Source organism: Aquarana catesbeiana, linkage group LG11, assembly GCF_042186555.1.
Source record: "Aquarana catesbeiana isolate 2022-GZ linkage group LG11, ASM4218655v1, whole genome shotgun sequence".
Taxonomy (NCBI): Eukaryota; Metazoa; Chordata; class Amphibia; order Anura; family Ranidae; genus Aquarana; species Aquarana catesbeiana.
Window position 1 is genome coordinate 20,258,863 of NC_133334.1, and position 14,136 is coordinate 20,272,998.

General features: G+C 47.3%; 1 protein-coding gene across 1 annotated transcript in view; it reads right to left on the reverse strand.

Moving 5' to 3' along the window:
- The window catches only part of HTATIP2 (HIV-1 Tat interactive protein 2), a 40,989-nt gene that overhangs the window by 21,566 nt on the left and 5,287 nt on the right, over positions 1-14,136 (reverse strand). The window contains exons 2-3 of the mRNA XM_073604034.1: positions 11,630-11,819; positions 9,438-9,545 (exon numbers count right to left, since the gene is read on the reverse strand). Coding sequence (XP_073460135.1) covers positions 9,438-9,545; positions 11,630-11,819 — 298 coding nt within the window. The remainder of the gene's footprint in view (positions 1-9,437; positions 9,546-11,629; positions 11,820-14,136) is intronic.

The following is a 14,136-nucleotide window of genomic DNA, read 5'->3' on the forward strand; positions in this document are numbered from 1 at the left end:
TTTTTTTTTTTGCATAATGTGAAAGATGATGTTACGCCGAGTAAATAGATACCTAACATGTCACACTTCAAAAGTTGGGCACGCTCGTGGAATGGCGCCAAACGTCAGGGATGCTTTAATTTTTTTTTTTACAGGTTACATGTTTTGAGTTACAGAGGAGTTCTTGGGCTAGAATTATTGCTCTCGCTCCAACGTTCGTGACGATACCTCACATGTGTGGTTTGAACGACGTTTACATGTGTGGGCGCGACTTACGCATGCGTTCGCGTCTCCGAGTGAGCATGCGGGGATGGGGGCGCTTACATTTTTTATTGTTAATTTTACTTTTATTTTTCTAGTTTGATGCTTTCTTTTTACATTTTTTTTTTTAATCGATTTTATTCCTATTACAAGGAATGTAAATATCAATAGGAATAGTGCATGACAGGTCCTCTTTACAGTGAGATCTGGGGGGGGGGGGGGGTCTATAAGTCCTCACATCTCATCTCTAGGCTGGGAAGCCCAAAATCAAAAAAAAAAAAGAAAAAAAAGGGATCCAAGGCGGCGGCCTTTTTTTTTCAAATGAAAAGGCCGTGCGTGACATCATAACGTCGCGCTCGACCTCCGAACAATCATAAAGACTCGGGGGACCATCTGGCCCACTGGAAATCTCTATGGTCAACATCCAGCGCCGGTCAGTTCCCTCTCTGGTTCGCCGATCGCAGGATCGTGCCCGGAGAAGCGTGGCCGGGGTGGGGGGTGGAGGGCGTCCCCCTCCTGCCGCCTATCAGAATGATCAATCGGCTAAACAGCCGATATGATTGTTCTTATAGTGAGGGGAATCGCCGGTGTTCTGACATATAGAGTCCTCCTATCAGATAGTGTCCGCCCCGTACTGCGCAGGCGCAGCGCCTGCGCAGTACGGAGCAGCAGGAGATGCCGAAAATGTCCGAAGTTGATCAGCTGACCATCAGCTGTACACGGCGCTCGGGCACCTGTTAGCGATGGCAGTGTAAGAGGGCCCCTCGCGGGCTCGCTTCGCTCGCCACGCTTCGGGCACGGCCTCGCTGCGCTCGGCAACTATTTATTCTAACTCTATGTCCACTTGAATAGTAGGGAGTGAACCTGGACATAGGGTAAGAATAAATGCGCAGGCGCCGTGTACAGCTGACGATCAGCTGTTGAACTTCGGAGACTTTCGGCGTCTCGTTTGTCCTCCGTACTGCGCCTGCGCAGTACAGGGCGGACACTTCTGGATAGGGGACTGTATTCGACAAGACACCGGCTCTAACAGAAGATATCTGAATGAAGTCTGTAGCGGCACCCATCATTCTGATATCGCCGCTCAAGGTCGACGACAACATATGACGTTGGGCGGACAGAAAACGGTTAAAGTGGTAATAAAGTACCTTGAAAAAGTATTCATACCAGAGGTGGATCCAGGGAGGGGGGGGCAACGGGGCAATTGCCCCCTCCGAGAATGAGGGTGATAAGAGAGCCGGCGGGCGGCTCCGAGGGAGAGAGACAGCGGGCTGGTCCGGCGGCTCAGTTGGTGAGAGCGCGGATGAGCAGCTGTGCGGCTCGATGTGTGAGCGCGCTGCTGGCCAATCAGGGAGCCGGCGGGCGGGGGAGCAGAGAGATTACATCATCTCTCTGCTGCCTGACTCTGGGAAACAAGAGACCACCTTAGCAGGAAAGTGACAGAGCAAGTGACTGTCAATCCGCAATGTGTGGCAGGTGACGTGACAATCCGCATCTGGTGACAGGCGACTTGGCAAGTGACAATCCGCATCTGGTGACAGGCGACGTGGCAAGTGACAATCTGCATCTGGTGACAGGCGACGTGGCAAGTGACACACTCGGGGCTCCCACTGATTCTGCATTATGGTGAGTTAAACTATTTATTTTTTAAACCATGTAATAATGCGCTTCAATCATCCTGACACCATAACAACTATGGTGCCATGATGATTGAAGCGCCAACACCAGCCATTTCCCCAATAGATATACCCCAAAAAAATATATTTTCTGGCAGTGCCCCTCCAGAGACTAGACTCTGGATCCGCCCCTGATTCATACCACTTGAAATTTTCCACATTTTGTTACAACCAAAAACATAAATTTATTTTATTGGGATTTTATGTGATAGAGCAACACAAAGTGGCACATAATTGTGAAGTGGAAGGAAAATGATAAATGGGTTTAATTTTTTTTTTTTTTTACCAATAAATATGTAAAAAGTGTGGGGGGTACATTAGTATGGCGCCCCCCGGAGTCAATACTTTGTAGAACCTCCTTTCTCTACAAGTCTTTTTGGGGATGTCTCTACCAGCTTTGCACATCTAGAGAGGGACATTTTTGCCCATTCTTCTTCTTTGCAAAATATCTCAAGCTCTGTCAGATTGGATGGAGAGCGTCTATGAACAGCAATTTTCAAGTCTTGCCACAGATTCTCAATGTGATTTAGGTCTGGACTGTGACTGGGCCATTCTAACACATGAATATGCTTTGATCTAAACCATTCCATTGTAGCTCTGGCTGTATGTTCATACTTTTGCTAATAGGTGTCCCTCATTCCCATCTCAAAAAGCTGGGAGGTGTGTGCAGATCATGGCAGGTGGGAGCCCCCCCCCCCCCCCGGGCCTCAGTACCCCTCTCAGGATCCCTCAGTCCCGATGTAAGCAGTTGGCTGGCTCTTGGGTGGAGATATACAAATATCAAAATGCCCTGATGGTCAGAGGTCAGTCTGGAGCAGTGGAGGTTCCTAGGCCGGCTGTATTTGCATGGAGAACCCCCCCCCCCTCCCCATGTGTGATGCTGAGCCTCCATGGTAAAAAAAAAAAATCCAATTATAGAAAGGGGCTAGGGAGGAATGAGCTAGTTGATGCTGGACATCCTCCAGACAGGATATGAAGCGGGCTCTGTCTTGCTGCAGCTTCTAATGCACAATGTGAGAAGCTCACAGTGTGCAGTGAAATCAGAGGAAGCCATTTCAGTCCAAGAGAGGAGCCGGTACAACTGTGCGAGACTGAAGGGAAGGCCGGAGGTCAGATTTAATTGTCTATGTAGTCTTAGTGTTTGATCTTAGATAGACCTTTGGCCTCTTATCAGGCAATGTAGCTGATTCACACCCTTTGTTATCTCCTACCTGCAGGACCAGCGGCTCTGCTTCCAACCAGAGGAAGATCTGGCAGAAAGGTGGCTGCACACAGCTGTCTTGATACTTGCTGGGCCCCCTTGCCAACCTACAGCCTGTACAGTTCAGGGGACAATAGGAGTGATTGTTTAAAGTGTTACTAAACCCAGGACTCTGCATTCACTATATCTGGTCTCCCCAGGGCTCTGCATTCACTATATCTGGTCTCCCCAGGACTCTGCACCCACTATATCTGGTCTCCCCAGGAGCCTGCATTCACTATATCTGGTCTCCCCAGGACTCTGCATTCACTATATCTGGTCTCCCCAGGACTCTGCATTCACTATATCTGGTCTCCCCAGGACTCTGCATTCACTATATCTGGTCTCCCCAGGACCCTGCATTCACTATATCTGGTCTCCCCAGAACTCTGCATTCACTATATCTGGTCTCCCACAGTACACAGAACATGGAGATGCAAGTATTTTAGTAAATATAAACTGCTAAAATACCTTTTCTCATCAGCAGTATATAGCAGTCTTGTGACTTCTATCAGTGTCAGGTTAAAGCTTGTAGGAGGAGTTAATTCCACTCTGACTGTCCTATGAGGCTGCAGGACCCCTGACCCTCTGTCTGGACAGTTCTGATTGGCCCTGTGCACCCTCCCAAGACAAAAAAAAAAAACCTCTCTAGCAATACACACCAAACTGAGCATGTGCAGCCTGACTCCAAAGGCTCTGTCCTATCCAGACTTGTGCAGGGGGACAGTGCAGGGAGGGTAGGATCTGTGCATACAAGATCAAGCAGCCTTACACAATGCAGAGAAACAGTGAGTATAACAAGCATGCTTGACTGCATATACAGACTGATTTTACTGTTGTGGGTTTAACACAATGATACGGCCCTCAATGGTTCCTTCTACCGCACACACTTCATATACCTTCAGATGCATATGTATGGATACATTTAGGAATAGCTAAAGCTAAAAACTTAAAAAAAAAAAAGTTTTGTTTTTCGATGCACTTTAACTGAAGACAGAGGAACACTGCAGCTCCTACCTCTATATTCTGTCCTACAGAATATGGAAACTGGTACAGTGTAATAATAAAACAATCTTGCAGAAGGGTAGGGCTATAGGAGGGGGGAAGGGTAGGGCTGTAGGGTAGGAAGGGTATAGCTGAAGCATAGGAAGGGAAGACCTGTGAGGTGGGAAGGGTAGAGCTGTAGGGTGGGAAGGGTAGAGCTGTAGGGTGGGAAGGGTAGGGCTGTAGGGTGGGAAGGGTAGGGCTGTAAAGGAGGAAGGGTAGGGCTGTAGGGTAGGAAGGGCAGAGCTGTAAAGGAGGAAGGGTAGGGCTGTAAAGGAGGAAGGGTAGGGCTGTAGGGTAGGAAGGGTAGAGCTGAAGAGGAGGAGGAAGGGTAGGGCTGTAAAGGAGGAAGGGTAGGGCTGTAAAGGAGGAAGGGTAGGGCTGTAGGGTAGGAAGGGCAGAGCTGTAAAGGAGGAAGGGTAGGGCTGTAAAGGAGGAAGGGTAGGGCTGTAAAGGAGGAAGGGTAGGGCTGTAAAGGAGGAAGGGTAGGGCTGTAAAGGAGGAAGGGTAGGGCTGTAGGGTAGGAAGGGTAGAGCTGTAGAGGAGGAAGAGGAGGAGGAAGGGTAGGGCTGTAGAGGAGGATAGGTACAAATTGTAGGGTAGGAAGGGTAGAGCTGTAGGGTAGGGTAGGAAGGGTAGAATAGGAAGAGTAGGAAGGGTAGAGCTGTAGGGTAGGAAGGGTAGAGCTGTGGGGTAGGAAGAGAAGAGCTGTGGGGTAGGAAGAGAAGGGCTGTGGGGTAGGAAGAGAAGGGCTGTGGGGTAGGAAGAGAAGGGCTGTGGGGTAGGAAGAGAAGGGCTGTGGGGTAAGGAAAGGTAGAGTTGTAGGGTAAGGAAGAGTAGGGTTGTAGTGTAGGACAGGTAGGTTTGTAGTGCAAGAAGAAGAGTAGGGCTGTAGGGTAGGAGGGCTACGGATGTGGGTAGGAATGTGGGATAGGAAGGGGAGGGTTGTAGAATCATGATGGCTGCTATCCCTGAATTCCTTCCCATACTTCTTTTTTACTTTTTTTTTTTTTTTTTAACCACCAGGCCGAAAATTCCACACCACCAGCCATTCTGTCCAGCTTTGGGTGGCCCCTTTGGCCACGAGGTGCCCTCTGCCCTCTCCTTCTATGGGAAGTGTTCTGCATTGATACGTGTATCAAACACTCACACATATTGTTTAACATTGCCAGGGGGGCGCCCACCGCCAGAGTTAAAATAAACGGTACCCTGTCCGATCCCATTGCGCTGCACAATGGCACCAGGCAGGGGTGCCCGCTCTCCCCGCTGCTATTCGTGCTGACATTGGAGCCGTTGTTGGCTAGGATAAGACTCAGTCCTGATATCAGTGGGGTTAAAATTGGGGAAGAAGAATTTAAAATAGCAGCCTTCGCCGATGACGTCTTGTTGTACGTCACTAGGTCGAGGATCACCCTTCCCAACCTACTCGAGACTGTTAGAAACTATGGTAGAATATCAAATTTTCGAGTAAATGCGACCAAGTCGGAAGTAATGGAAGTAGTAGAAGATAAAGATGGGGATAAGGCCTACCAAGAGAGTCTACCATTTAAATGGGGGATAAAAGAATTGAACTATCTAGGAGTCAAAATATCAACAAAAGAGACACTGTTCCAAGCCAATTACATGACCCTCCTTAATGAGATTGGGGCTGAGTTAAACAAACAGATTCCCGCAGAACCGACTATCATGGGGAGGTAGAATAAACCTACTTAAAATGTCAGTTCTCCCCAAAATCACATACAAGATCCAAATGCTCCCAATTGCAATTCCACAGAGTTTTCTGAACAAAATACACACACCGTTTCTAAAGTTCATATGGAGAGGGAAGAAACCACGAATAAAGTATGTACAATTAGTGAATGTTAAGAAGAGGGGGGGATGGGGGGCACCAGATATTAAAAAATATTACACAGCAATAGTACTATCACGTATCCCAGACTGGGTGAATAATAATAAAGATAAGCAATGGGTGAAAATAGAGAACACAAGGAGTGGGGTTGACCTGGGTAAAAATGTTTGGATACCACCACATTACAGAAAACTGTGCACAAAAACGTTTGATGTCACTAAACACGTTTTAAACACATGGGATAAAATACACACCAGGGAGAAGTGGGGATACAACTCACCACTAGTCCCGCTTAAGGACACAGATTACCGTATTTATCGGCGTATAACACGCACCTCAATTTAGGAGGGAATTTTAAGGAAAAAAAACTTTTAGGAGGGAAGTTGAAGGGAAAAAAACTTACATTTAAATGCCCATCATTGCAGCCTTCTCAGTGCAGCCACGTCAGTGCAGCCTTGTCAGTGCAGCCTTGTCAGTGCAGCCACGTCAGTGCAGCCTTCTCAGTGCAGCCTTCTCAGTGCAGCCACGTCAGTGCAGCCTTGTCAGTGCAGCCTTGTCAGTGCAGCCTTGTCAGTGCAGCCTTCTCAGTGCAGCCTTCTCAGTGCAGCCTTCTCAGTGCAGCCACGTCAGTGCAGCCTTGTCAGTGCAGCCTTGTCAGTGCAGCCTTGTCAGTGCAGCCTTGCTAGTGCAGCCTTGTCAGTGCAGCCTTGTCAGTGCAGCCTTGCTAGTGCAGCCTTGTCAGTGCAGCCTTGCTAGTGCAGCCTTCCCCAGTGTCCAGTCCAGCCTTGCCCCAGTCCAGCCTTGCCCCAGTGCAGTCTTGCTGAAGCCTCTGACCTTCAAAATCGCCGACCGCGATTTGAAAATGGCGCCGCCGGCGCCGAAATACACAGAGCCGGTCCTCGGCTCTTCTCGGCGGCTCTCGTTTACTTTCGGTTCCACTCGGACGGTGAGCGGAGCTATCCGAAACTAGCCGAGTATACTCGGCTAGGTTCGGGCGGCGCTCGAGTGAAACCGAAAGCCGCCGAGAAGAGCCGAGGACCGGCACTGTGTATTTCGGCGCCGGCGGCGCCATTTTCAAATCGCGGTCAGCGATTTTTTTAGTTCTGACAGGTCAGGATCGCAGGGGATCGGCGTATAACACGCACCCGCGATTTTCCCCTGATTTTAAGGGGGAAAAAAGTGCGTGTTATACGCCGATAAATACGGTACTTTCCGCTGGGGAGGGAGGAATTGGCTGGGAGATGGATTTTGTGTGAAGAGGCCCAGCTCAAAGATATTGCCAGTCAGGGAACACTGTGTACCTACCAGGAACTTAAAGCTAAAGACAATTGGTTTGTTATGGATAACTGGAAGTATAGGCAGTTGAAACATTTTGTGGAATCCCTCCCGCAGCCAATAAGGTCGATGGAAGATCCTTCACCCCCTTGAAAAAGCATGTATTAAGAAAAATAGGAGGGGAGGAATGTCCAGGATCTATAGAACTTTGATTAGGATGGGAGAGGTGGAGCGCCCAGGATTTCTCAGGAAATGGGAGGAGGAATTAGGAAAAAAGATCAGTGATAATGAGGTGGGGAGGGACCTGAGCAGGGTGAACGCTACATCAGCAAACTATAGGATTGCTGAAATGAATTTCAGAATCCTGGCTAGAATGTATGTCACTCCGGATACAGCGCATAAAATTCAGGAAGAAACTTCGCAGTACTGCTGGAGGGGATGCAGGGAAATGGGGACAATGGCGCACATCTGGTGGATGTGCCCGGTAATGAATAAATTCTGGGAGGAGATAAGGGGGATCATACATATAGCAGTGTATGAGGTTTTATTTACCTCATACACTGCTTTTATTCGTGATCACGTTTTAATTTTTGCTCCCTGTACTGCGATTTTTTTAGTAATAAAAATACGGAGTTACACTATGTGGAAGTATCCCTTTTTTCTCCACATGTTCTGATTCATCAAGGAACTATTGATCTGTGGACACCATCTCTGACCCAGTTCTAGTGGACCAGAAGGGACATCCATAGCCGAGAGAGCCTCTACCCTTGCCTCCACCATAGAGGCTCTACCCTTGCCTCCACCATAGAGGCTCTACCCTTGCCTCCACCATAGAGGCTCTACCCTTGCCTCCACCATAGAGGCTCTACCCTTGCCTCCACCATAGAGGCTCTACCCTTGCCTCCACCATAGAGGCTCTACCCTTGCCTCCACCATAGAGGCTCTACCCTTGCCTCCACCATAGAGGCTCTACCCTTGCCTCCACCATAGAGGCTCTACCCTTGCCTCCATCACCTCATGTTTTTGCCCTTGGTGGCACAAAGTCTTACTGATTCTATGCTTATGGCAATAGAATCCAACTCAGCTGGTAAGCGTATTCCATCTTTTTACTTACCTTGAAGACTTCTGAGTACACCGTTGAGAAGTTGCATGTATTGCCACATGGATCATTTACCCTGATTGTGGACTTTTGTGTTGACAGCCACACGGCATTATTTGGGACATTATATGCACGTGCACATTAATCACTTATACATGTTGATTTAGCGCTACATTTATTTAATATATGGTATTCATTCTTGTCACATGGTTTGTAGCAGCTTACTCACTCACTGTCCATCCTCATTTTTTAGGGTAGCGCAATAATTATTCCCTTCCTGGATCATACATATGATTACTAACAAGAGGGTCCCAGACGATCCCTGGGTATGCCTGCATCACGGAAGCGATTTGCCTTCCAAGAGGTATCGGAAATTACTCTTGCCGCACCTTCTCAATGCAGCTAAGAGTCTCATCCCCAAACACTGGCTGGATAGTAGGAGACCTTCAATGCGGGAGTGGTTCGAGAAAATAGAGGAAATTCACTGCCTGGAATATCTAAGATATAGTGAAGGGCTGGAGATGGAGGAATATGAAGAGACATGGAGAGACTGGGTAAGGTACAAGGCCTTCAACCAGGCGGCTGAGGTGTGGGATGGCGAGTCAGACAACTCACCTTAAATAAAATATAAACTCAAAATCGAGTCACACATCCTCACAGGCATCAAGAACAGTTGGAAGACAGAGAGAGGCAAGGTTGGGACTCTCTTGGGAGGAGTGGGGGGGGAGTGGGGGGTGGGCAAGGGGATAATGGGTGAGGTAGGGGGGATGGGGGGGGGGGGGGCATAGCGTTGTGGTCTAGAGATACTAGAAATGGTGGAGGAAAACATATTTTATATATTATTTGGATGGAATATAAAGATTATTTGCAAAAAGAAAAAGCCACAATGATGTGAAAGTATCAAGGGATAAGTTTGACTTGAAAGTTGAAACAACATCGTCCTACGAATAGTACTTGGCTGATGTGGCCAAAAAAAAAAAAAACATTGCCAGGGGGGCGCCGCTCTCCACTCACCTCTCCAGATTTGGCTTTCGTGGTCCCCAGACAGCAGAACCCCACGTCATGTCCCTGGAAGACTGCAGCGTAATCATCCAACTTCTCAAAATCCACCACCTCCTGGACCTGGGGGAACGAAAACGGGCATGAATACACAGCACACAATGGTGACAAATTAGACAGGATAGACTTGGGGGGTGACTTTGTTTATTGTGGTCTTTGTCACCAATGTGAAGATTCATTAGTGGGGAAGGAAATCCAAAATCTTACAGTTGTCACCAAAACAGGAATAGAGGAAAAATCTTCTACAGGGGACACCTATTTCTCATGAGAAATTCCCTTCACTTTTGGGAGATTTCTTCCCACTTCCTGTTGTGTTTCAGGACAGGCAGTAAAAGGAAATCTCCCCAAACACAGACAGAAAATAAAAAAATAGTACACAGACAGAAAAACACTGGCAGGGGTTTAACTATTTTGCTGCCGCAATATAGCAGCCAAGTTGAAATTTTTCCCCCCAGGTGCCAAGTTTTGATTTGGGTGGCTGTATTGTGCCACCCCCTCTGCCCTGACCTCCACCCCCACCATGTGTCCCGGGCTTACCTGTCTCTCCTGGGTGCCAGTGCAGGTGTCAAGATAAAAAGCAGCGGGGAATCAAACAACATCTGTTTGCTGATCCCCCTTGGTAGTATGAACCTGGAAGAGCTCAGCTCTAAGCACTTCCAGGTTCAAAACTGTAAAACCCTGGCTGCTCTTTCCATGGAAATGCCGATCAGATACAACCTGCACTTATCAGCTTCAACAGGGTAGGTAACGTAGGGCTGTAGATTTGGAGGGGATGGTGCTATGGGGTAGAGCTATAGGGTAACAAGGATGGGGTTGTAGGGGAGTAAAAGTGGGGCTGTAGGGTAAGAAGATTAGGGCTGTGGGGTAAGAAGATTAGGGCTGTGGGGTAAGAAGATTAGGGCTGTAGGGTAGGAAAGATGGGACTGTAGGGTAGGAAAGATGGGACTGTAGGGTAGGAAGGATGGGACTGTAGGGTAGGAAGGATGGGACTGTAGGGTAGGAAGAGTAGAGCTGTAGGGTAGGAAGAGTAGAGCTGTAGGGTAGGAAGAGTAGAGCTGTAGGGTAGGAAGAGTAGAGCTGTAGGGTAGGAAGAGTAAGGCTTTATGGTAGGAAGGGTTGGGCTGTAGGGTAGGAAGGGTAGGGCTGCAGGGTAGGAAGGGTAGGGCTGTAGGGGAGGAAGGGTAGGGCTGTAGGGGAGGAAGGGTAGGGCTGTAGGGGAGGGAAGGGTAGGGCTGTAGGGGAGGGAAGGGTAGGGCTGTAGGGGAGGAAGGGTAGGGCTGTAGGGGAGGAAGGGTAGGGCTGTAGGGGAGGAAGGGTAGGGCTGTAGGGGAGGGAAGGGTAGGGCTGTAGAGGAGGAAGAGTAGGGCTGTAGGGTGGAAAGGGTAGGGCTGTAGGGTGGAAAGGGTAGGGCTGTAGGGTGGGAAGGTGTAGGGCTGTAGGGGAGGAAGGGTAGGGCTGTAGAGGAGGAAGGGTAGGGCTGTGGAGGAGGAAGGGTAGGGCTGTAGAGGAGGAAGAGTAGGGCTGTAGGGTGGGAAGGTGTAGGGCTGTAGGGGAGGAAGGGTAGGGCTGTAGAGGGAGGAACGGTAGGGCTGTAGAGGGAGGAACGGTAGGGCTGTAGAGGGAGGAAGGGTAGGGCTGTAGAGGAGGGAAGGGTAGGGCTGTAGAGGAGGGAAGGGTAGGGCTGAAGGGCAAGAAGGGTAGGGCTGTAGGCTAGGAAGGTTGGGGCTGTAGAACACTTCCAGGCTGCTCTATCCAAAGGAAATGCCGATGGGACATAACTTGCTCTCAGCAGCTTCAACAGGGTGCAGAGGAGACATTAGGAGGTCTAGTAGGCCCCTGATGCCGGTCACCTGCCCGTGATATCACAGGGTGGGTCTGGCAGTCCCCTATGATTGGGTAAACAATATATAAAAATATCATGTGACATAAACATTGTATTTATTCTACAGGGCCTCTGACTCCAGAAAATAGACGGTATTTGGGGGTTTAAGTGCATTTTCAAGTTTAAAAAAAGTGTATTTCGGCAATAAATGTCAAAAACAGTTGTGGCAGCAAAAGGGTTCAAATGAATCAGTTCTAATCAAAAAACAAAAATAAAAACCCTTCAGTGTGGATATAGGAGGTCAGTGACCCCAGCGGACGCTCACCAGATCCTTATACGCCTCGTCTTCGTAGGTCAGCTTGCGGCGTCCAATCAGCGTGATTTTGCTGAACAGGCGACTCTGCGCGATCTCTTTCAGCAGCTCCTTCCCCGTCTCCCCGGACGCACCCAGGATGAAGCAGGATCGGTTCAGCTGTTTGTATTCCTCTCTCAAGGTCTTGATGTCGGTGGCCATCCTGTAAATCGCAAAAAAAACAAATGACAAAGTGTTAGCTGCGTTGTTCTATAAACGCCGGAGAAGGCGGGACCTGAGATCGCTCTGACCTCACCCGGCCGCCTGGCAGCTCGCCGCGCACCGACTAATGGATAAACACCTTTGTTTAGATGAAAAGGACACAAAATGTTTCCAGCAGATCCCAAACCGCTAAACGCGCAATTACCGGAATAAACACCATCACAGTGACACTTCCCGACAGAAGAAATTCTGTGTGCAGGTTTAAAGGGATACTCCGCTAAAAAAACTCTATAGTCTCTGAACGAGACCCTCCGTTTAGATGTAAACCCAAATCAGTAAAATCTCATAGAAGCTTTAACATGTTCCTGTCATTCCAGAAGCCATTTTTTTTAAGTTGAATCCGCAATATGAACACTGGGGGGTCAATTAAAAAAAAAAAAAAATGGTCCAACCATCATGAATAACTCCTGTAATGTATCTAATAGGATTATTTTCTGTGATCAGCAGCTCCACCTAGTGGCCACTATACAGTATTTTCCTGGATTGGGGTGTTTTAGGCAAGTACTACACCATGGGAGGGATCATAGGAAACAAACATATTCATAACATATATGTGATGGGAGTGCAAATAGTTTAGACCACTAAGGGTCAAGTTTCTTAAAATGAGGAGCCCCAAGTGTGACCCCCTAACATGACCACAGGGTCACATATAATCTCCAGTGAATATATTTACTGTCCGGACTGCAGGTGCAGAACAAGCTTTGGACATGATACAAGGGATGGTCAGAGGCTGCAGACATGATACAAGAGATGGTCAGAGACTGCAGACATGGTACAAGGGATGGTCAGAGACTGCAGACATGATACAGGAGATGGTCAGAGACTGCAGACCTGATACAGGAGATGATCAGAGACTGCAGACATGATACAAGAGATGATCAGAGACTGCAGACATGATACAAGGGATGGTCAGAGACTGCAGACATGGTACAGGAGATGATCAGAGACTGCAGAAATTATACAAGAGATGGTCAGAGACTGCAGACATGATACAGGAGATGGTCAGAGACTGCAGACATGATACAGGAGATGGTCAGAGACTGCAGACATGATACAGGAGATGGTCAGAGACTGCAGACATGATACAGGAGATGATCAGAGACTGCAGACATGGTACAGGAGATGATCAGAGACTGCAGAAATTATACAAGAGATGGTCAGAGACTGCAGACATGATACAGGAGATGGTCAGAGACTGCAGACATGATACAGGAGATGGTCAGAGACTGCAGACATGATACAAGAGATGATCAGAGACTGTGGACAGGATACAGGAGATACAAATAAAATATGGGTGTCTTGCGAGCCACAGATGGACCAATGCCTCTAAGGAGTAAACTATTTAAGCTGCAAGCACTGAACCACGTTTCATTGCGTGTAAATAGATATAAAATAGTAAATGTGCCCGCGCTAGTATAGTGCCACATATAAAATATATAATATATATAAAAAATATTTTCACATATAAAACACATATAATGTGATAAATAAAACCATACAGGTAAAATATAATGCAAATAACTATAAATGATAAACCACCAAGTGCATATAGAAGTGCAATCGTGGTAATAATTAATAAAAGTGCCATGGGCTACACCTTAAGGTAACAACAATAGTTACCATACGATCAGCTGCTTATTATCTTACCTGTACAGTCTGGTGCACTCTAGCACCCATCCAATGTGAGTACCCTCTTGGAGGGCTTTATTCTTTTAATAAATGTCCTGGCTATATTGCACTATGGAGTCCCTCTGTTTGTTTCTTCTATGATTTTGGATCTTGGTTTTACCTGAGAGGAGTGTTTTTGCATCATTGTATCCTGAGTGAGCCTAGCAGTGGCCCCAATGCTTATTTTGACACCGTTTAATTACTGTGTCACACGACTGAAGGTGAGCGCAAGCACATGTGGGGTGTCACGGGAGAGCACAGTTTTCACGTGTTGTGATTTATACACCCATCAGAAGAAGCATGATGTATACTTATTTTATGGACACTATTTATTCACGTTTTTTGTGATTTGTATTTAATAATTGGAATATACACTCATTTGTCACTGGAAAGTGTTTTGATATTTATATTTCAGCACGTTGCACTTTTATTAATTATTACCACGATTGCACTTCTATATGCACTTGGTGGTTTATCATTTATAGTTATTTGCATTATATTTTACCTGTATGGTTTTATTTATCACATTATATGTGTTTTATATGTGAAAATATTTTTTATATATATTATATATTTTATATGTGGCACTA